At 40.1% G+C, this 24,751-nt stretch overlaps 1 protein-coding gene across 13 annotated transcripts in view; it reads left to right on the forward strand.

The window, feature by feature from the left end:
• Positions 1–24,751, forward strand: part of IQSEC1 (IQ motif and Sec7 domain ArfGEF 1) — a 359,420-nt gene that overhangs the window by 191,887 nt on the left and 142,782 nt on the right. For 8 of the 13 annotated variants that reach the window (XM_052776765.1, XM_052776766.1, XM_052776751.1 and 5 more), the window contains one exon: positions 4,588–4,632. The exons of 4 other annotated variants lie outside the window; for them this stretch is intronic. In XM_052776765.1, coding sequence (XP_052632725.1) covers positions 4,588–4,632 — 45 coding nt within the window. Of the gene's footprint in view, positions 1–4,587; positions 4,633–12,369; positions 12,492–24,751 lie in introns of those variants that run through there. One more of the 13 variants, XM_052776760.1, reaches the window with a different exon arrangement.

Below are 24,751 nucleotides of genomic sequence, written 5' to 3' on the forward strand. Positions count from 1 at the left end.
GGAAAAACAGTTTCTTTCATCACAAAAAAGCAAAATAAAACAGAACTTGTATCATTGTTCAAGGTACCAAGAAGCTAATTGTGTGTCTCACTTGAATCTGCTAAAACATTGTGGAATATGATCTTTTAAATACCCAATTGCTAGGAATCCTGTACCCCCAGGTTTGCTCACTAGACAGTGTAACAGGTGTTACAGCCCATGGCCTTGTTTTTTACTTCAGGACAGAATGCTCAACTAGAATTGTATTTACTCTTTTTGTCTATGGATACCTAAAGCCTACTGAATAAGACAGTGTCTGAATTTTGGACCAATGATTTCTTGGTAATATTTTTATTTTCTCCTGCGTAATACACTGCAGAAGTGGGCTAGTTATGATTCCTGTGCTAGCTGATGGAAATAGATGCAAGCTCTAAGCCAAGTTCATAATTCAGGAGTTGTGTGTATCCATATTTTGTATAATTGTTTTAGCCTTGAAAGAGGTTGTTATTACCAACAATTACACACATTCTTCAAGTTTCATGCTGATCATGTTAGCGCCAAATAATCCATCTGGATATAGCCCTGTGTGCCAAGTTTAGTTACAGTTCATCCAACGATTTCTCTGCCTTTTCTCTAAAATGTCAAGAATTTGCATGACGAAGAGATGCCAGTCAACTGACTCATCAGTGAAATTGGTGCAGATTACCTCAACTGCCTACCTAGAAGGACCTTGCAAACTCCATGGAAACAAACTTGAGATACAAAACAGCCTGCAGGGTTGTTTAGAGCATTTCCCTGGTAATGCAGGATAGTTCTGCAGTTTGTTTTCTTCTCTTTAGTGGTGGTGTAAGTCTTAGCTCAATTTTCAGCCAATTCCTTGGGCATAGTTCTACAGTTAATAGTAGTTTGTTTGGGTTTTTTTAATTTCTTGTGCATGTACAAAGTGGAAATTGTACATATATAGACAAGTCCATTATATTTTTAATAGCTCTATCATTAGATAGTGTATGGATTTCTTTCTGGACTACAAATGTACTGAGTCAGTGCCCGTTAGGAATAAACAAATAGGATTGTTAGGCCTTCCTGCTTGCTTTCTTTAGAGCAATGCAATTTTTTTTTCCTGTCCAGTTAATTTGATTAAAAAAAAAAAACAAAACCAAAAAACAAAAACCAAACAAACCTTGTTTTGAAGTAACCTAAAATAGATATGTTTTTATTTTTCCTGAAAGAGACATTCCTGAAATTACTTTTTGTAGAATGAGATATTTTGTTTGCTGTAGCTTAATGGTACTGTGTTCAGGATTTGGGTTATTTTTATGTTTTAAATTAACTTTCCATCTTTGAGCAGCGTTTGCAAAGAAACCAAAAGATTTAAATGAGATTTTAGATGTCAAGAAAGAAGGGGAGTGATTATGTGATATACTAAAATTATTCTGTAAATTCAATAAGAATTAACAAACTTTCTGTACCCCAAATCCAGATCTTTCAATAGATTTTAAACTTGATTTCTCCTGTTTCTACTGGCTTTTTTTTCTTGGCCACTAAACTTTGTTTTTCATGTTGTCAGCCTACTCCTGAGGTTTTCCACAATGGCAAGTTGAATCGGTGGATGGGTAACCAGTTTAAAAGGCTAGGTTATAGCTTTTTCTGGGCACGTAACCCTCCTTAGTGTATGTCTTTGTTTCCATCTTGCTCCCCAGTAGCGATCTGTTTGTGGCTCTCATCCAGGGAGATTTCTTCAGTTCAGCTCATGTAGCTTCTCCTGTGTGTGACACTTTTCATATCCAATCTTCACATAGGAAAACCAGTAATAAGCCCTTCACCACAGGGCTTCTTTCATTCTGTGTTTGATTGAAGAAATTAATTGTGCAGGATGGGGAGTTTCTACCATAGAGACTTCACTGTAAGAGACTCCATCGTCTGCCTCTGAGCCCCTGGCAGAAGGGCTCCCTGGTGACACACCGCAGGGGCCCAAAGCTACAGCGGGCTCTCGCCGTGACGTAGGCTGCCCACCACGTAGGCAGCACTTCTTTAAAGCAGATAGACTTTTGAAGCCCTTCCACCACCACGGTGCCCGCGGGACTTGCTGAGCACATTGGCAGCTACTGAGGCTCTGTGTTGCCAGCTACCAAGTTGATTAGATCTGTGGCTTTTCGTGTTTGGGGCTTTTTAACTGCAGTTACTAAGTGCCTAAACAGTTATTAATAGCATGCTGAACTGCTATTAGCAGCAGCAGGGAAATTTCTGGAAAGCTATCTCAGTAAAAATGGAACCTTTCAGCCATGTTCCAGGACAGCCCCAAGATGGGTATTTTTGCTGTGGGAACTGTGCTTTTTCCTATGTATTTAAAAATATATGCACCTCCTGACTGAAGCTTTTGGTCGTTGGGGAGCCTACCTTAGGTGTCTGTCTTCAGAAAGAAAAATGAGGTATTTTTAATGAAGCTGTAATCCTGCTACTTGTGATTGTATAAGGAGTCCCTGAGGTCACAACGTGCTCAATGTCATTCGGCACCACAATCAAGGCTGCACCGGGGTAGAGGCTAATCAGCGCTGCCTTGTGTCTCATTACCATCTCTTCTTTATGCACAACATATTGTCACTGCACAAAGACGGAGTCTGTTAAATATTTATTTATAGTAAGAAAGGCCAAAACTGTTCAGAGAAGATTTTTTTAAATCTCTGTAAAAGCAAGGCAAAAAGTCACGCTCAGTGAGCAGGTTGGCACTCTGTAGTGTGCTGTTAAGCAGTAAACTTAATTATAAGTAAATTAAGTTCACCCTTTTCAATTGTTAAACTAACAATGAGCCACAAAGCCAACATATGTAAGCCACCCCCTCAAAATTCATCACAATTCACTAATCTTGAACTCTGGAAGCAAACAAATTACAGGGTGGAATAAGCTACTAAAAGCTATTTTAAAGCTTTAGTTAAAAGCTATTTGGACAATATGGTTTGTTTCTGTTCCTGTACAGCTAGTTCTTGCGTATGCTGTGTTTATGGCCTCCTTCCTTCACAGAACCCCATTTATTTTTGTAAACATACTAGTAATCTTGGGACTAAAAGTAAAGATTTGCCATTGATTTACAAATACCCACTGTAAATATAATTAATACAATTCTAATGCTAATTTTATGAACCTCCATAGACCATACACATTTATGACTATATGAGCAAAGATTGATCTATGGCAGTTTGTATAAGGGATATAAATGGATAACTGTGAATAACCATTTAAAAATCACTTCTAACATGATGATGGAGTGTTCATTATGAGGCTTTGGCTAGTGTTTTATTGCAGCCTGTAGAAAAACTGTTTTCACCCTAAAAATTTAAGTCTATATCATACATATGTTTATAATAAACCTGAAGTCGTGCTCAGTGAGAGCAAGTCTAATTAGTAATACCATACTACATGTTAAAATATTGCTGCTTAAACATAAGCATAGTCATAATCACCTTGGTACTTTCAGTGTCTTAACTAAACTTTCTGCTGCAGCAATTCTTCAGGACAACTGTATAGTTGCCCTTTTGGGTAGAGAACACAAAGCCACAGAATGTAAGGATGACTGTTCTGTTAATGAATAAATTAAGTAATCTGATGCCCAGTGTGAGAAAAGCCAGCAAGAGGCTAGAATGGAACTTCATGAGGCTCTCACAGAAGAATTTTGCCCAGTTCCCTGTTCCATGTAGCTGTGCTATTTTTGCTTAGTGGATATACTAAGGATGAAGGCAATGTGGCCAGGAATACGTACTTGTAAGCTGCACAGTGCTATTCTGTGATCATGATTTGGTTTACATACACTGCCCTATTCTGGTGCTATTCTTTGCCAGTAAGCCTTCTGGTGAGGACCCTTCTTGCATCTTGAAATTATATACACGCCTAAGCTAAGCATCAACCTCACAGTTTGTTGAAAGGCGTTTTATGCTCAGGGACAAATTCCAGCAAATGTGATCAGAGAGTAATGCAGATGTGTCTGCTGTGGAGAAAGGTAGCACCTCCAGGAAGGATGTTTGCACTGCCTGAAGTTTCCAAGCATTTACGGTGTAACGGCTTCCGATGCTTCCTAAGGCAGGCTGTAATACTTATGTATGCTGGTATATTCTGAGGTTCTGCACTGATGCAAGTGCATTGAGCTGAGATTTTACTGCTAAGTGTACACAGTACAAGACTGAAAGTAGGAGACAGGTTCTGGAAATGCTTAATATAGTCGTGCATACGGTAGAACTTGTGTTAGTCATTCATAGAACAAAGACGGTAGAACTTGTGTCAGTCATTCATAGAACAAAGTATTGTCATTTGTGTATAACAAATACAGAAGGGTAGAGTGCTTTTAAAATATTGAAAATTGATCACGTTTTGACTAGTTCAAAAAAATGTTTCTGTAATTCCCCTTCCTCTAGTGTATAGGAAATAGCCGTTGGGTTTTTTGTTTGGGTTTTGTGGTTGGTTTTTTTTTTCCAACCATGTTTGATGGCATGCTAAGTATTGTAAAATGTCAATAAAAAGGAAGAAAATGTAAAGTCGTTAAGCATTTGACATTTAAGGACATAGTATTTTTGAATAGTTTTAATACTTCATAATTTTATTCTTCTGCTATCATCTCAGGACTTCACTGGAAACACGAAGCAACATCTCAAGTGATCCACTCAGGTACTGTACTAATACAGATGTTAATTTTAGGTTTGAAATAATAGAAATTACGTCTGTTCTGTATCAGCTGTACATGACATAACTTTATCTTACAATGCAAAGCCAGTAAAGGCATTGACCAAATAGCTGGATTTTTCTGTTTTAGAGGGGATAGTGCGTTCTCTTCCAGGATTTCCAACTTGAAATTCAGTTCTAGCTTCAAACACTGTATTTGTTGTCAGAGGAGCATGAAGGGAAGGGAGGGAAGGTGTGTTTGTGCACGCACATGGGCAAAACATCTCTCTCTCTCTCAGATTTTTATAACCTTTGATTGTGCTGAAAACATTTGACCTTCCCTGGCAGTTTTATACTGCTTTGAGTGAACAATACTGATTGTGTCGAACTGTCATTCATGTTTTCCACTGCTCAGCGTTTTGATAAAAGCACATGTATAAACTTCAGAGAGTACTGTCATATGAGTCATTGCAGTAACTAAGATTTTACTTTGATCACTCAATTTAGAAAAAAATGCTTAGCACTGTTAACAGTGCATATCAAATGGGCACCTTGCATCTTTTATTCTCATAGTTGCACATTAAAGAGTGCATCAAAGTCGCAGACTTCCTTTGATTAAGTTGGGGCAGAGTCCCTTCCTCTTAAATTGACAGTTGTTTTGGTAAAAGTCTTCCTTTGGAGACGTTACGGATTGAGGATGTGACTTTTCCCCACATTGTGTAGTTTTAATCTTGCTTGAACAAAACATTAGTGGGAACTGTTCTGTTTAACCTTATTCAAATTAAAGGCCCTCTCTAATCTTCCATTATTTTCCAGTGTATGGTCCTCTAAAAGTAAAGCGTATGCCTTATTATCATTTCCTAAAAACACACACACGCACACAGCCTATGTTTTAATATTATCTTTGTCTTCAGCTCAGCATAGCAACACTGGACGATGTTTAGTCATGACTGTAGTTTTGTTCCCATCTCCCTGGTTGACTGGAACACTGTTTCTTTGTGTGGTAGGACAATGCAGGAGGCAATGTCAACTTCCCCTCGCCCAGATTTTCTGCAAACTTATTTTAGCAAGAACATCATGTAACTGGTTTGTGATTTACCATTCACTGGGATAAGGTTCCCAGAACCAGGTATTGCTGCGATCTTTATTCCAGGCTAGATAAATCTTTGTGAAAATAGCAGATTTTGTTACAGTGTTTTTCTTTCCGGTGGAATTTTTTCCACAGGAGGATATCAGTCAGAAAGATGGGGAAGAATTAAACAGATGTAAGAAGTGGCTGAATTTTAACATTTGGTGGGAAAAGGAATATTCTTTGAATAGATTTAGTTGCACTGAATAGACATGTTTTCTAGAAACTGCAGTGGTTGAATCATTTGCAGTTGCTACAGGATCATAAAAACATGTGAATATTTCCGTGTTTTAAACTATTTTCAATAAAATTGAGACCATTTGATTTAATATCCACCAATATGGCCATTGCTGCATGGCCTCATGAACCATAAAGTTTAATACACACAGTATATGTGTAAAGTTCAATGGCATTGGCTCTCATTAGTATGCGTTCAGTGGGTAACACTTTCTTAAGCCTGCAACAGAGAGATGCAGGCTGGTATGGAATCCGTGATTGAGCTTCTTTATATTTCAAACAGTAGTTTTATAATAGCTTATATTCTACCTTCTTTTACAAAAAAATTTTTAAGCTTTAGGTTATCAGAGATGTTGAGATTTTTCTTTTTATCCCGTTTACTTTTATGAAACCTCTGTGATCAGACATTTCCTAAACTAATTCAAACAACAACAAAAAATCTTGAGAATACCTGTAAATGCTTTTACGGAACTGTCTTTATAAAAAGTTATTTGGAAATAAAGGCATTTGCAATCGTTAAGTCCTTTTGAATTTTGATTATTGGGGTGAAATAATATCGGAGTTACCAGATGAGGATGTAAAAATGCTACTCTTTGACTACAAATGAAATAATTTTATGATGTTTAAAAACTCTAGAGTAAAATGATCATAGAGGAGACATTAAAGAAATTTCCAGATTATATCAGCTAAACCAGTGAATTTTCCCACAGGTTAAATAATTATTGAAGAAACAGCATGTAAAATCTAGTCAACTTCAGTAGGTCAAATAAGCCTGTTCTGGAGCTGTAATTAAACAGAATTGAGGCTATTATTTTTAAGTAAAATGAAAGATAGTAGAAGACTTCTTGTTACCGAATGTGTTCTCATGAACCTGTTGAGCAAATTTGCCTTTGAATGACCCGTAAAATGGAATGTACCAATTCATATGAACCCATCCAGTGTCCTGTCAAACAATTAGTATTTTCTAGTCAGGCTACTTTCCTTGCATTTTGCTGACTAAATTCCTGTCCCCATCAACAAAGTAAGTTTGCCCTCGAAGAACCACTCTTCTAGTTCTCGCCTGCTCTGGAACATTGTAATCCAGACTTCTGGTTCTGATAAATGTTGGTTGTATGTAGATCCCCACCAGACAGATCCATTTGTTTCCCCTGGATTTATTTAGACTGCTCTTGGATTTTGTAGGTTCAATTTGAAAGTTACACAGTTGTGAGATCAGAGAAAAGCCCAGTGCTGTAAAGAGTAAGGGCTAATGTGAAAAATTTGCTTATGTCCATTATAAAGAGAAAAATCTGCACAAATTAGCATGCTATATATATGTATGTATATTTTGTTTTGCAGAATTTCTTTCACAGTCTGCACAGTATTTGTTCTGGATATTTTCAGTTGGACTCTGTCAGCTTTCAGCTGGTATCTGAAAATACTTTGTTTCCTAATATCTAAATCTTAACGTGAGTCTTCTGGAGTGTTGTATTACCAGACCTGTTTCAAATGATCTGGAAATTTTAATATTTAAGCTTTGCAGATATTTGTGGTGTATTTATCATCTTCTGTAACAAATTGATCAGCTAGTGTTTGTTTGAATTTAGGGAACAGACATGCAGAAAAGACATTCAGCATTAAGAGAACGGCAAATTTCTGATTATTCTACTTCATGAAATTTTGGCAGCTTAGAGGCTTAATAACCAAAAGTGAAGGGTAGTATCAAATGACAATTAATATTTGTCTGTGGGGGAGTGCATAAATCTGAGAGCTGTTTCAAGCAAAATAACTTTGTTTTGAGCAACTGGAGCATTCCTGGGCAGCAGAGCTTCCCTTTGAGTAACGGGGGGTGGGGGAAGAGAGCTTAATTTTTATGTCCCTGATTCTCTGGGCATCTCCGCAGAGCGTGTCACCAACATGCGTGGGTGTCACAACAGTGCAGCAGAGCCCGAGAGCTCTCTATAATCACAGGTCTTCCATTTTCCCTCATCGGGACGGAATATTTGCTGAAGTGGTACCCAGAAATGCGTAAGAGGGCTGGGAAGAGAGATCTGATTTGGCAGAGCCTTTAACATGGAAGTCTTCCTTATTCTTTGTATAAGCAACCCAGGAAATTTTCCCACCAACTTGCACGTGGAGACTATTTGATTTCCAGCATCAAGAAAGGGACCCAACGTGCAGGAGCTCTGTGTGCTGTTGTATTGTGTGAGCAGTGAGGCCTTTAAGCCTCCCAGGAACTAGTTCAGCATCTATTCAGTTGCACAAAATCATGTTTTGTACACCTTGTATGTATTCCTCATATGATCCCCACTTTTTAATGTGGTGTGCACAGGGTATTGTGGAATTAGTATATGAACCACACTGTCTTAGTCTCATGATATTCTTGAGCTCCAACAATGTACAAATCACTAGCGTGAAGTTTTTGTGTATGGCTATTGAAGTATTTTACCCTGGAGTCATGAAAGACTCGTGGCAAACAGTTTTCTTACTGCAGGCTTCCAATTTCTGTACTGCAGGTAAGTAGGCGGCTACCCTGTTTTTCTGGGCAAGTGAAATATTTTTCAGGAATGTTCCTGGCATATCAGTATAAGGGTGTAAGTAAATAACAGTAGTTCAATTTCTGTATTTTATGAAGGGTTAAAGATTATGTATCTAGACAAGTCAATTTGCCTGATTTCCCCAATGCCAACACTTGAAATCAGTATACTAGTAAGTCTAGCAGGCGCTGGCTTCATGCTGGGGTTATTTTATACAACACTCTCTGCCATCAGTGCATTGTTTTACTTCAGCCTCAGAGCTTCATGGATTGACAAGACAACCATCCCTAAAAAAGGAGGTGGTGTACTATATGATTTTCACTTTGCCCCCTTTTTTAGCAGCTGTTTTTGAAAGACTTGTAAGAGGCTTGAGTACACCGCTGTGCCAGAGCTGCCTCTGCATTAGCAAAACTCTAAATGATTATCAAAATCTTCAGCAAACTGCTCACTTACGGTGCCAGTGCTGAAGCTGCAGCACATCCAAAAATTCCTACTCTTATTAGGCCTGGGAATTCTAAGTCAAAGGTTTCAGTAAATGCCTTTCTGAAAGAACTGGCTTTATATCCAGGGTAAGCGTGAGATGAAGCTTAATTTTCTTTGTTGTTTTCCTCTGGAAGACAAGTAAAAATGAAGAACATGTTGAGAGCATGGTGCTTTTCATTTGCAAAGTCCTAATTAGCATTTTCCCTGCATGCAGTGCAGTATAATCAGTGTTGGTTGCTGTCAGAAAATTCATGGGTACATAGCTGCTACTCACTGAAAGCCCAGTATTTAGAAGTAAGTAATTAAGGTAACAAATAGCACACACACACACCCCACCCCCCGCCCCCGGAAGGGTATGATGGAGAGAAAGAAATTGCTTTGCAATGTGAATGGTCAAAGGATAAGTTTTCAGAAAAGTCTCATTTTGGGATCAAGTCTTTGGATGGTGTCTCTTGAGCTTAATTGTCTCAGTATGGCTTTCCCCTTCTCCTTCCTTGAGCCTGAGAATAGCTGTTCTTGGTCATGGGGTGAGGCATTCCTTGCTGCTGCTGCTTTTTTCTTCTTCTTTTGTTTTTTTGTTTTTGTTTTTGTTTTTTTTTTTTAAAGGAATCTCAAGAAATTCAGACAGGAGAATGTCCCAATAGGGAAAACTCAAACATGACCTTTTTTGCTATCTCTTTGCTCTTGGAAATAAAGGGGAAAAGGTTTCCATGTTATCCTCTTGGCTGTATACCATACAGCCTTTGTAATGGACCAGCCCAACCCAAGCCAGGAGGCAGCACCAGGAAGGCTGGGGCTTGCCAGCAGGCACTGGATCTCAAGGGCCTTTCATTCAGTTCTGCTTTAGCTAAAACTTTCCCTGGAAAGCAGGGGCTGATATTAGGGACGAAAAGCTGGGGTGGAAGATTTTGATATGAAAACCTAAATATCCTTAGCTAGCATGATGGCATCATTGTCTTGAAAATTGCCAAGCTAATGAAGCTCAAGGGAATATGAGGTCAGGAAGAAGAATAGGCTTGAACTTTCATAGTATTTAATTTTGTTAGGGGGCTTGCTTCTCAAAAGTAAGAAATGGTGTTTTCTTAGGAATCACTGCAACAGTACCAGCTCTGATGCTGGTCTGAAAGAAATCACAGTGAGTAAATGCAGGCATCCCAGGCAATTGATTATTTTAAAGAGAATCTTTAAAAGAAATTAATTTTTAAAGGCCCAAATCAAATGCACGTCACGTTTGTGCTTTTTCATGCAAGTTGCTTTTCTCATGATCTGTTTATTTCCACCACTCACCCTATACTGTACAATGTATTCTTAGGGAAATACCAGGCAAAGTGCAACATGACCGTTTTGGAATGTTGTCTGGGCATAATTTACCTGTTTCTTTACTTCACTAAAGAAAGTGCTGGTTCTTACTCAAATATATTTATAATTTCATTTCAAGTAAACTTGCACAAACCAGTTTTATAAGAAGTTGCAAGGCACTTATGCAACCAAAAAGTGACAATGAGTAAGACCAGAAACTGAAAGGATCCCTAAATATAGCTTATTATCCAGGCACTTGGGGAACTAGATGTGTCTACATGGGCAAGAGCCTGAAGTTAAGCTTTAGGGGTTTGGTTTTCTTTCCATATTTTTTAAACAGTGTTAAAATTTATTTTTATTTAAAAAAAACCCAACAAAACAACAACAAACACCACCCCCCCCCAACACCTGTCCAGGTGCCAGAGTCTTTGCTTTTAAGCCTTTCTTGGGGTTCTGACTTTGGTTTTGTTGTTGCATCTCTTGAACTCCGAAGTTCCTATACCTTTTTGATACTGTTGCAAGTGATATCCTGAATGTTTACTATTAGTGATTTTCAGAAACTCAACAGAATGAGAAATGCCCAAACTGTAGTTTCTGCAGAAGTAAACTGGACATAAGGATCGGTCTGTCTCCACTAGGACACTTGTTATTTAACCACAACAACAAAAATTAAAAAAAAAAAAAAAAAGGTAAATTGCTGTTGAAGTCCTCTCTTGTGCCAGTAGCGTTCCCTGCAAAATAGCAGTTCTGGGCTATTAACTCTTGCCCGGAGAATCCTGCGAGGCTGGGGCAACTCCTTAACAGTAAACGTGCACGTTGGTGGCGGGGGGGAGCGGCGGTAGAATTGGGCCGGCGTCTTTCCCAGGAGGCAGACGCGAAGCGTGGACTCCTGTCTCCCCAGAGGAAAAGCGCTCGGCTTTTCATCCCGCCTAGCCCGAGGTTTTGGGCAGCAAAGCGCTGCTCGCCTTGCCCCCCCCCTCGGCAGCAGCCCGCCGCTCCTTCGCGCTCCCCGCGCCACCAGGGCGGCGCTGCCTCCGTGCGGCTGAGGGGCTGCTGGCGGCCGAGCCCCCGCTCCGCCCGGAGCCCCAGCCCCCGGGCCCCCGCTCCGCCCGGAGCCCGCCGCCGCCGCCGAGCCCCAGCCCGAGCCCTTCCCGCCCCGGGGGCCAACGGCGGCGGCGGCCGCTCCCCGCCGGCCCGTCCCCGCTGCCCCGGCAACGCCGGCAGCCGGCCGGGGCGGCGTCATCGGCCGGGCTGCGGCGGGGGGCTGCCCCGCTGCGCACCGTGTGGCTCCGGTGATTAGTTTTTCTTCACACAGACCTAACTGGCGAAGTGTGGTGGGAATAAGATAAGCGTAATTTGGGTCGTGAGCGGGGAGGGCCTGCACTTCTGCCTGGCGGGGCTTCGGGGGGGGGGGGGGGGCTGGGGTTTTTTCTTTTTCCTTTTATTTTTTTTCCTCCCCTGTCATAAGGAGCCCACAGTTTTCATAGGTGCGGGCAGACAATGGAGCTGATGTGATTTACACAGGAGGAGCTGATTAACAGAGTTGTGTGCTGCTCTATTTAAAAAAAAAAAAAAAAAAAGGAAAAAAGCCTGCAGTTCCCGTGTGATGGGATCATAGCACTGCTGTGATTATAGGGCAGTTGTTGTCAGATCTGATTGAGATAATTGCTTGCATTTTCTGAAGTTCCGTGAGCTTCAAGGATGCTTTCCAAAGGTCCTTCAAAAACCTTAACCGGAATATATACACGTTGCTCGACCAGAGGGCTTTTAGAATGGCCTAAAATAGCCGAAAGGAGAAGTGGGATTTCTGTGTAATAACAGTTATCCCAGTAGCACTGGGGACCTTTGGAAAGATAAACTGCAATCAGGATCAAAGAGCGCACATGAATTTGTATCCTTTGTGCGACTGCCTCTTTGTATTAAAGTAGGATACTGTAACTGTGCAGGTGCTGTGCCATGTGCATGACTAGCTGCATATATTGGTAGCAATTAGAAACACGCTGCAGCAATAAGGAGAGGAGTGTGTTGGACTGGATTTGAGTCATTCAAATCATAACAAAAAGAAGTCTTGTGTTGCTAAAACCTAGCTGCACGCTACAGTTGCTGCAGTAGAAGTATCTGAAAATGCTGAAGTTAAAGGCCTTCTGCTTGGATTACTGGCAGTTTTTATGTCTCCAGCCTCTTCACGGTTTCTATAAAAGGTAAGAAAACATTAACTCTGAAATGCTCTTCAGAACTGGGTGGCTGCACATGATGCCACCAGTGCTTTTGCTTGCTATTCTACTCTATTGCTGAAAGGCAAATATGCAGGGGAAAAGGGAGCGGTAGAGAATTAGTGAGAACTTGTGACAAAGATTGTAAAGCTGCTTTTTTATTGCATTAATTATCAGCCACTTTTGTCTCTGTGCATGCAGATGTGAAAGGTGATGATGCTGTTTGGTTTTAACATTCACTTTGTCACATCATCTCAGCTAAGACTCAATTAGTACTTTTTCTTCTCTGATATTTTATCCTTAGGCACGGTAGCGTGTGTTGTGTAGTGTACAGACTGTAAATAGCACTAGGAGATTAATTGAAATGTCATGGAAATTTATGTAGTGCAGAGAAGATCTTTTTTTCCCAGAGATATTTAGTAATATAATAGTTCATCTTTCATCTTCCTTCCAGCTCAAAGTGCACATCACAGTCATTCAGAGCATTGGGCACTTCACTTAGGCAGGTCTGACACACAGCTTAAATGATTGATGGTGAATAGTGATCATAAAGAATAGGACTGGGTGTCAGATGCATTGAGCTTGCCTATTTAATGGAACAGCAAAATAAGCAATTCCATTTAACATGTCCCTGAACTTACCCTGATGCTTTTAATCTAAACTTCTGTTTTCTTGCTCTTGATGTACACTACTAAGCAGAGGGAATTATGTGTATTTGAATTTTCTGGGGAAAAAGTGGGGATCACGTCATTGTTAACAAAAACCGTGCAATTCTTTAAAATGGGATTCCGTTCTTGTTATGTACACTTTCTGGTCTGACTACCTATTGTCAGCCTACAGAAAGTGCTTTGTACTAAATGCTAATTGCAGTTGAATTTTTCATGCAGTGACTGAAGGCTGGAAAAGGGAACTGTTCCAATCTTTTTCAAGGTTTAAGGGGTGCCCCGCACTTTCTGGCATTGAGTAATATAGGACCCTCATCTGTGACCACTGGCTTGTGAAGTTTCAAAAGATAGCTTTATTCTCCTCTTCTTGCAGCTTTTCACAGATTTCATTTCTAAGCCAAAAAATTTCCAACCTATTCCCAGCCAATTGTAATGTCTTCCTTGCTGAGAAACCATATAAAATAATAGAAATGTAGCCAGACTGTTTTGACACAAATAAATGCAGCTAAACTAAAGCTTTATGTCTTGGATTCCTAGCAAAATCCCAGCTTTGTTGTAAATGAATTACTGTAGAGTTATTCTACATCTCCTAACCTCTGTAATAGCTAAGGACTGTCCATTAATTTCCTTCCAGATAGTTAATTTATTTGTCATCAAAACCTAGATGTACTTGAGTCTTCCTCCTGGAGCGTGTTTGTATGAACAGAAGTAAAAAGAGGACTTAAGCACTTAGAAGCGCTTTGCTCTCATCATCTTGAGAAAAGGAAAGTTGAAGGAAAGTTGCAACTTTCTCACATTTTAAACAAAATAATTTCTTGATTAAAGCACAGTGACAAACAAGCATGAAAAGCAAATGGTCCAGAATAACAAACCTAAATGCAAGGAAGTTCATATTAAAAAGGAAAAAAAAAACCAAAACAAAACAAAAACCAAACAAACTTTCTTGAGACTTACTTTCAATTACTTTTTATTAGTAATTGTAGATTGTTTAAAATGCTCTTGGAAAAGAGCCAAGGGGGTGTGGGGAAGAGTTTTGTGTGTGCCTGGGTATATATATTTCTTACTTTTACGTATCAAATGAGATAACCAAAACAGGACTTGAGTAGCATTTCTATTACATGGCTCTTACTACATGGATTTTTTAGTATTAGCACGAGGGTTATTGCCTGCCCTCTGTTACACCTTGATGGTGCGGGGGAAGATGTGTCAGTGAATGTAGGTGGGAGCAAACTTCAGACATCCCTGTATGATATTCCCTCATGCCACCGCTATTACCTGGTGACCAGCCATGGCTTCAGGTGAAGAGGTGCAGTAACAAGTCGTGGGGGAAGCAGTACCAAACCCCTAAGCCTTCCCCTGCACAGGTAGTGCTCTGACAGCAGATGACTTCTCAGAGCAGACATAGGGATGCTGTGGAATAGCTGCCCACCTCCCACTTAAGCCGTGTGTTCCTGATCCTGTGGGGTGACTCAGAGACTCGTTGCTTGGCCATGAGAGCTCTGCTCATCACTCCTCGTGCACTCACCCTCCCCAGCAGTGCTTAGCAAGCTGTACATGACAAGAAATGTGACTGTTCTCTTTCCTTTTGTGGAGTGTCAGAGCAGAGCATGACTTTTATTTTCAGTTGCAGTCAGTGCTCAAAACTGTGGTAAATGTTTCTTGTTGCTTCAGCAGCTCTGTGGCTAGCTGCTCTACGTTCATAAATCAAGCTGGTTTGTTTAGCTTTTGTTACTCAGGGAAGTCTTGTGGGATCATCTCTGTTGCCTGACGTGGACAAGTCTGACTTATGGTATAATTCTGTCTTCTCCTGGGAGCCACTTGCACGGAACTGTGCATCTGTATTGAAATCCACGGACTTCAAGAGAAGTCCATGCGGGGTGCGTTAGGTCTTGCAACTTTCTTGCATAGCAGTGTTCACTGCTTGGGCTGGTTGTGTGCACTCACAACATGTACACCCTGAACGTATGGAGCTGTGTGGCAGAATAGGCACGGCACACTATGTTGCTGTTTGGGAAGTGTGCTTCTTCCTCAAACTCTTGAGAACAAGATTACACCCAGAGGCTCAGGCAGACTGTGGTGGTGGCCTGTCCCTGCTGCCTGAGCTGTGGGGCTGGGAGCAGGACTGGAGGACAGGGCAAATGAGCCAGTCCCCCTCGCTGCCCGTAGCTGTAGTGCCAGTTGGGGCACTGCAAGAAACTAGTGTTTCTGGGTAATGGGACAGAGTAAAACTAGGACAATTTTTGTCTTCTAAGGTGCTAGTTTTCAAATGTATTCAGGTATACAAGGTAAAAATCCAAGTCCAAAACTCTTTATAGCAAGCTGTGCATGTGACATTCCTGAAGAGAAGCCCAGCTAAGGGCAGACACCCAACCTAGAGTAGAGGGCTTCTGTAGAGTTTGCAGTCCTTTGTGAAAATTGATTCAGTGAGGTATATTTCCTCAACACAGCAAGGAAAAGGGGGAAATAGGACAAAATAAACGAACTGTGCTTTTAGTCTGTTTCTTAAATTTGGCAGTGGCTTCAGTAGCCAGGACTTTGCCCATCACATGTATATTCACAAAACAAAGTTACTGCAAGGTAATGGTGCTGATGCCTCCAATAGTGTGTATGTAAACTAACAGCCTGCTTTTATCCAAGTTGTAGCAGATTGTATACAGCAAATGGGGGGATTGGGGTAGAAACCTGGTCCAAAAAATGTTTGGTAATTCAATAATTTACAAAAGTCAAATTTCAACTCTCTGTTGCCATTAACACGGAGTGCATCTTGGTCAGTGCTAGATAACCCCTCACTTTAGTGCTGGTTTTTGGTATCCTTTGAATACAAATACTAGAAGTGTAGAGATGTATTTCTGTAACAGATTAAAGTGTAAGATGAGCAGATCACTGTAGGGTTTCTGTGGGATTTTGAGGATGAACATGTCATGCTTTACTGAATGGATTATTATAAAATCATGTGACTTCAGGTTTAGCATGTGAAAGTGAAGATTTTCTTTAGCCAGTGGGTGCATCGTGCTGTGCTTCTGCCAGCTGGTGTGTAATAGCCCAAGCGAGAAATTGTTACCATTAACATTGCATTAAAGATAAAGCATAAGGTGAGAAAATCTGTGACTGGCAGTGAAGGCAACTATAATCTGTAGTTTGGGGGGGATTTTTTCTCCCAGAATGTCTTCTCTCTTCTTGCCAAGATAAGAGCATTTTAAAAAACATAAAGTGCCGAGTTTGTAAAGGCTACTTTAATGGAATCCAGTTGCCTGAAGAACAAAATGATTTTAAAATTATTTCTTCTCATTTTTCATTTTTCTTTTGTCAGTTTCATCTCTCTAAAGGAGGCATGAGTCTGTTACAGAGCAATTAGGGCCATTTCTAACAAGCGTCTGATTCTAGCCACCCCAATGGAATAAGATAAGTGAGAGATGACGGCTTTTTTGAAGCAGGGATTAGTTGAAGTTGTTTCTGCTAGTCTTCAGTTGGGACTAGCAGTTCCAACATTGTGATTCAGGAGAGATTGAATCATGTGCTTAAGCCCATCTCAGGGCAAGAATAGGTCTGTATTTTGGTATATGATTCAGTCCCATTAGGATGTTTCAGTGATGATTATAAATGAAAATGCTTTCATGAATTTGCTCTGTAGGAGCAGCTTATTGCTGCCATACTAGAATATCACAAAGTAACTGAGTGTCAGAAGCTACTTAAAGCCACTCTAATATTGCATGCTGCACGGCACCTGCAGCTCTGTGCTCATCCTCTTTCCCACTCTGTTATCCACGACAAATTCGTATTTGAAGCCATTAAAGGAATTGCCAGTCTTAATGTAGATGCAATTTCAAAGACAACACATGTGCTTTAAATTATCTATGTCAGGATTGTCCTCTAGGTTTACTCTTTGTTAAAAAGAATGTGCTTTGGTAGTCTTTGTTCCTCATTTCTGGTGTTAAGAGTGTGGACTCTGCTTCTAGGATTATGTGAGGTGGGCTCAGATGTGCCAGGTAATGTGCTTGCTAATAGTCACAGAGCAGTACTGCTGTTTCCTTTAAGTAAAATGCAGCATAAAAAAAGATGCGAAGAACTCAATGGTCATATGTTACTACATAGTTAAAGGGAAAGCTATTGTTACACTCATTATTTAAAAACAGATTTAACAAAGGAAAAAAAGTGTGTTATACACGATACTGTAATCCTGTATTCCTGGAAACAGTAGCTGTAGACTAGTTACAAATCTCAGTGAGCAGGGGGAAAAAAATCCTTAGGTTCTAGTTCATGAGAGCAGGGAACTTCTTTTGCGCACTTAGAGACAGTGATGTCAGTTGGTTTGCTTTTCTTCTTGCTGTCATTTAAATTATGAGCTCCTTTGCAATATCTTGGAAAAAAACAATAGCGAAGTTGGTGGGAAAAATGACTGAAGCTTTGTCTTGAACTTGCATTTAGAGTTCACCATATATGTTGCTAGAAACAAATAGTTTGCTTTCACTTGACAGTGACTTCATCCAGACCAGGGCTGAGTCATATGCCTATAGTACAGCTCGCTCTCTGGAGATTCGTGTTGGCAATGTTTGTGCAATTGCAGAGCAGCTGAGAGCATAAAATTCTATCCTTCTCCTTATCCCCCCAAATCCACCACCCTCTTGAAGTACAGCCTGCAAACAGTGCAGATTGCAGTATTCCCACATTCAGCATAAAAGTGATTAAGAGAAAACCCTCAAATAAATATACAAAATAGCAAAATGCCTTAAAAACAGAGGACTTGTCTACACGCAGGGAAGTAAAGTGATTTCAAGCTGAGAAATTAAAATACCCCAAATACCTGTTAATCTGGTTGAATCTTTCATTGTAATGTAATTAATGCTATTTTGTATCTAAAAGAGAATTTCCATGCATGTGTTCCAAATGTGTTGTTCATATGCCTTAAATTCATATTTCTGGTTTGTCTTAACTTTCCGGGCTCTCTTTCTTCCTACCTGGTGGACACACATCTTACAGGATCCCTTAACTTTCCATCCTGTGATTTCACCAAGGTGTGCTGTGGGACTTGGGTATTGCTGAGCAAAAATCCTGCATGAATATATAAGGCTGTGTGATTTGTCTCCCCTTACCACTGCTGTAACTGATAAACCGGGTTTCAGACTGGAGACAGTTCTGTGTGTATATGCCTTTCTTTTTTCTGCCTCTCTGCAGTCTTCAGTAAGTCGAGTCTCTAGCCTTTCTGAAACCTTCCTTTTCTTCACCTCCTTCCCTCTCACCCAGGAACCATCGGTGAGTCAGCCGGTTCTCCATTCTCCACACTTGTACAGATTTTAGCCTTCTACAAACAGAGCTTCAAAGATTCCTGTTAGGGTTTTGAAGAACTCTGGTATCTGTGCTGGGACTCTCACATGAGTAGCTGGTGGTGCTTGCCCTTTCGCTGTGCCCCTAGAGTGCATGTTGTTTGCGAGGCTTTTCTTTCCTTATCTGGTCTCTACTGTACTTTGATGCAACCGATGGGCAGACCCTAGAGCAGTCGCATTTTAATTGTGCGTTTGGCTACGTGCCCTGCAGAGGGGGATTGGAAGCTCTCTGAGTTTCCTTTGATAGTCTTCCAAGATTAAGTCACAGAAAAGGGAGTCTGGGAGCGTGGTGGAGGCCTAGAGACATACGAGGAGTCTGTCAGAAGCTGCAGCTGGAAGGGTGCTGGAGGGGCCTCTTCGAAGCAACACAAACTTGCCAGATTGTTGGGGATGCCCTTTATCAAAATGCCAAAATCATGCTGACCTTGTTCCGCAGAAAGACTCGTATGTGGATGTCACTGCTATAAACTCCCAGGAAAGGTTGCGTTTTGCATACTCTTGCGAATGTTTGTGAAAAATCAGAAAAGGAAGTTTAAAAGGGAAGAAAAGAAAATACAGTGAAGGCTAAGGAGAAAGTGTGGTGAAAATATTTGATTTAAACCCCTTCTCCCATCTACTAAAAATGTTGACTTGTTACAAGTTAAAGGTTTAAAGATAGCCTAAATTGTCTAAAAAGCCAGAATGCTTTTCAATCTAAAAATTTAAAACTCATCTATTTGTAAGTCTCCTTTCAATCCTTAATTGGTAATAGCTGTTGTATAAAGGGAGTGCTACCTAAGTTAAAAATAGGTCTGGAACTGTACTGACAACCAAAAACACGCTAGCTCTAACACTCACATTTTCCTTTTGTCAAATGACCTATAAATATAATCTACATAATAGTAGAAATGCAGTTAAATTCTGTTTTGTGATCATTTTGTCCTGGTAGAAACTTCAGGAAAATAAGCAAATTGCCTTCTTCACTCTTGAAGGCTGCAGTATACTCATTTCCCTTTTCATAGGAATGTTATGCTAACCTAATTTAGGATAAGCCTGTGCACAGTTAAGGTGCTAAGATTATCTTAGCTGCAAACGTGTCATGTGTCAAGTGATGCATGCATCTGGAGCACATGACTTTATCAAAAGCAAATCAGATAAGGTGTCCTGGGTGCGCAGTTTCTCTGAGCCACTTCATAGTAACTTCCGTGACGGGCTTGACACTCACCTCCTCTCCCTGGCTGTACCGGCAGAGCACTTTGCTTATCATGCAGGCTTTTATGCCAAATATGAATGAATCTCAGGAGGGGGGAGAGTAATAGAATGTGAGACTCCAAATTAAGCGTTGCCTTTCCATCAATATAATTTAAAAGTAATATACCACCTACAACTTGTAAAGGAATCTTAGCTCTAACATTTTTAAATACTTAGAATGATTTATGTCCCCTGTAATATCTTTGCCTGCAGCAGCTTTGTTTCCGATGTAAAATATAGAAAATAGATTAAAATCCTCCAGTTCTTTTCTGTCCATTACCTCCCTACCTTCCCCCTGACTTTTTTTTTCTTTTGGGTTTTTTTTAAGAATCCTTAAGTACTCTCCATCACAGAGTGGGCTAGTAGTTGCTCTGGGTTCTTGTAGCAATCAAAACCATTGGGAGAATCCTACTGTTGTGTGGTATGTGCTTGGTAGTGACCAAGCTGAGGGCTCTGACAAACAACTTCTGGTGAATTTTGTTCCAGCGTTTTTGAGATATTGATTCTTCCAATTGTTTTTACTCCCCTGCAAGAGCTCACCGCTACTATGTGCAGCCTGCAAAACAAAAGATGTGTGTGTCTCAGCTGTTTCACGTCGTCTTGGTGCAAACTCACCTGCATCAGCAGTTTCAGCCAGTGCTCTAGACTGCAGATCCGGAGTAGCTCAGCAGCAGACAGTCCGTTATGCTGACTTTGCAATAAGCAGCAATAACGCCTTAGCGAGGCAGGGATAGTTAAGAATGAATGCATCTTCAGTTGCCTCAACTATTTGCTCAGTTCTCGTACGCCACTTGAGAGTGCTGGTATCAGTATCGTCTTTGAATTAGTGATTGCGGCTGTTTAAACTAAAGATTTCTTCCTAAAAAAGTTGAGGAATGTTTTATAAAGTTGAGAACTGCTTTCCCTGTTTTACGGACAGTGAAATGCAGCTCCAAGAGACCTGGTCTGTCCACTCAATGTAGAAATGTGGAAATAAACTGGGGGAAAACTGAAGAACAATGTGACCTTCTCATGCAGGGGGCAGCACTTGATAATTGTTCCTATTAATACATAATGCGTCCACTGAAAATAAAACAGTCACTCAGTGTGCTAGGGAGACATAATGATGCTGGGTTTGGAAAAGCCAGTGTACTGAAGTGGGAAGAAATTTTGGAAGGAGGCAGAACTTCTTCTTGCACCTTCCTGTTACAAGTTGGCAGGATGAAGGCAGCCTGTAGTATATGAACCGTTAGCAGGACACTGCTGTGAGTCCAGACATAGCGGTGCTGACATGGCTACCGAGAATGAGAGCTGTGCTGTAGATGCTTGCAAGCAGGGCATATCTAATAAAGATTCCAGGGAGTATTATGGGAGAAAAAAAGATGAGCAAACTAAGTATATCTGTCTGGGGAGTTCCGCCTCATACAGAGCGTGGTCCCATACACGGTGTGACTGGGTGGACGCAGTGATGTCCCATGAATGGAATCTGTTGTTTTATTTCAAGGGGAAGAGATAACTGAAGTTTTCATTGCCACACCCGAAGAGGAATAATAAACCAGCCAGGCAGCAACTGTCTCCAAACAGCCCTTGTTACCAACCCACAGTCTCTGCGTTGGCTAGGATTTCTTGGCCAAATGTGTGAGTGTGGGAGAAGATTGTCACTGGAATCATTACAATAGATTATGATTGATGTACAAAATGGAAAATCCATGTCAAAGACAGACGTGGTGCCAAAAGGCCCCTGCAGTGCTGGGGCTCATCTTGACTTGTCATACAGTGAAAGCAAACAAGGCTTCAAAAAAGTGAAATCATTTGATATGCTAATCTGTGCCTTGTTTCAGGCATAGTAATGTCACTGTGAACAAAGGAGAAGAAAGTAAACAGCTAAGACGAAAGGGACTTACTGTCTTATTGCTGCTGGAAAAGTTCCTCTATTCCCGAATAAGGTTTTTCTTAATGGTAAGAAATAGTTGATCAGTCAGTTTCCTCTTTGATATCTGTTCTGTTACCTCCTTGGTAATCATATTATAAAGGAGCTGTTTTTAGAAAAGGCAGTCCATCATGAGAGACAGAATTAGCCATAGGTTTTGATTCATTACCAGTTCCTCATATCTGTGTAGGTACAGAAATCACCAGCTATTAGCTGAGACTATTAGCACCCACACTTGGTCACATCTAGCATTGTTCTCCCTGCCCTACTGAAGCTTTACAAGATGCTCTTAGGTTTAAGCATAACTCTCAAATACCATTTCAAGGAGCATTTTACAGCAATCTGTCCTTCGTATTTACACCAGAATAAATAGCATTTATTTACATCTGAGATTTAATCATAGAACTGAAATATTAGAGTCATGTTAACTCATTATGTGATTTGCATAGTATTCAGCGTTTTCTGGATGTATATTATTTTGTCTTTACAGGCTGTCTGTCAGTTCTATATTCCAAATTTGGGCCTGGCATTCCCGGCAGAATTAATGCTTTCTTAGTGGGGGGCTACCTTGATTTGTCCAGGTCTCTTTGGGAATTAGTGGACAAACTCAGCTCATCGGGACAGGAGCTGAGATACTCTCTACACTATTTTATAAATAGTCTCCTTTCCATGGGAAATGCTGCAGCAATGATTTAAAAAACAAAACAAAACAAAAAACAACCCACACACAAACCATCCCACAGCATCTCACTTCTGTCCTATGATGCTGTCACATGTTATTTTAATCCATTTGGCCACTGGTTGTGCACAAATTTTAGAAACATGGATGAAGAAGGTGATTAAAATACTGTTCTCTTGTAGATCTCATCCATCTTCATCTACCTTTAGAGACAGATAAAAATACTATTCCTGAAGATGCTGGTAATATCAAAATATTCCAACTGAAGGAGAATCAAGAAATGTATAATCTAAATAACGTCAGCTACATTGAAGCCTCCAGTGTAAGCTCAAAGAGGTGTAGTTGACACAACTGAGCATGCTGTTTGATACCTTTATACTACACAGAAAATAAACTACTAGTTTTATACTCTGTATATAATGGGCTTATTTATGCTAAATGAAATATTTCAAGTGTACACCATACAAAAAATCAGAAAATCTATCTTGTAGGCACTTCATCTCTCAAATTTGCAAGTTAAGGTGATGGACAGGGTTCAGCTGGTCTGCCTGAACTTACGTAGCTTTTTCCACCATTGAAATGTATTTCAATGATTGTGTTAAGAACAGATATATGTTTTCTAATGTAATATTTCTTCATTGAGCCTACCAATTTAAAATGTACAATATGCTGTGGAACTTCATCTGACTTTTTTTATGAGCCATCAATAGCTTGGTCCGGGAATAGTTGTCAGAAAACGCCTGAAACAGAAGGTACTTCAGAATAGTAGTAACAGTCACAAGATCCTAGATAAAATGGCCTTACACAAAATGGAGTTGTGCAACAGAAAACAGACATTTAATCATAAAAGCATACTGTTCTATGAAAAAGTAGCATGAACTTAGTTTCTTGCTTAATTAAGTTTTATAATATAAACATGTATCTAATGTCTTTGATCCAGAAGAGCCCCTGATAATCGTGCTGTTGACCTCATTGTAGAGAAGAGAGTGTGGTCTCAGTGGGCTGAGCGAAGGCTTAGGAAGTTTTAATCTGTCATAGCAACAACACTAACTTTCAGGGTGGTCTTGGAGAAACCAGGGCAGAATTTAAAGGGCTTGTCCTTCAGTTAAAAAGATTAACAATAATTGCAACAACAATAATAATACTTTTCTCTAAGGTTGATTCCGTGTGTGTGTGTATTGAGGCTTAAGTTCTATTCAAACTTTTGGCAATAAATGCTGTGTGTTTAAACTTGTTCAGCACAGTAAGAGGATTCCATATGCATAATGAATAAGTTGGGGTTTGGTTTTGGTTTTTTGTTTTGAGTTTGTTTTGTTTTGTTTTATCAGATCTTGCCATTTTTTTGGATGTAATTTATAGGCTAAGTGTCATAGCTGATATTCAGTATTGAAAGTCATAACTTTGTATGTGTTCAAATACAGCTTTGGAAAATGACTCATTACTTCTTTTGGCACTAAAAAGTTTATTACAGTATGCAAGAAATTTTGCAAACAGTTGAGAGTTTATTCAGCCTAAACCATTTGATTTAGTGTGTATTTGGGAAGCATTTACAGTTCTCGTAAGTGAGGTTACTGGACTGTGTTTTTTTGAACTGAAATGAATTAGAATAACTTTTCACAGGTGCTGCATAGATAGGTTTCTCTTACTTGACAACTTGGAGCAATATTATATGTAGCTTTCTGAACAGCCTCTAATAATCTCTTCTGGCTTGCAAATAATGTAAACAACAAGTCTTGTAAATCATGAAGAAAGAAGTAACCCGAGACTTCAGATGAGAAAGCTGGCTTCTCTGAGTTCATTTGAGTGGAGGTCGGAGGAATCACTTGGAAATCGTGAATCAGTGCTTGGCTGCTGCATGAACCTTGGACTTAGTCGTGTGCTGCTAAACTTACTTGTTCCTTGAGTTACTTGGAATCTTTTTCACTTTGCAAACACTTCAGAGAAGGTCATGAAGGGAGATGGCAGTGCAATGTGGAATCTGATGTGGAAATACTGCATTTCTGTCAGGACAATCAGGTACGGTAAGAATATATAAAACTTTATTTTGTGGTAAGTCTGAAAACTGCCTGTGTTAAAGATCGTCTGCCCTACTGCTTGTATTCTTTCCCCCTGCATGGTTAACTCTAAGTGGTCTGAGATTATTATTAGGCTAGATTCTTACTTGTCCTTATACTAAAGCTGTGAAAAAAAAAAATACAGGATTATTGCAAAAAATCTTCAAGGAAAGTGGAGTTTTCATGATTTCAGAGTCTTGGAAGTACCTCTGTCTCATTTACAAGCAGGCAAAAGTTGGAATATGAAAGAAACCTTATTTTCATGACTACTTGCCTATCATAATTTTCTATTTATTTTATCTTCCAAATCCAGAGATACAGCATGTGTTCTTAGCAGACCACAAGCATCATTTGCTTCAGACAAAGGGGAAGGGGGGCAGAAAAGAAGGT

The sequence above is a fragment of the Harpia harpyja genome, chromosome Z (assembly GCF_026419915.1).
Source record: "Harpia harpyja isolate bHarHar1 chromosome Z, bHarHar1 primary haplotype, whole genome shotgun sequence".
Lineage (NCBI taxonomy): Eukaryota > Metazoa > Chordata > Aves > Accipitriformes > Accipitridae > Harpia > Harpia harpyja.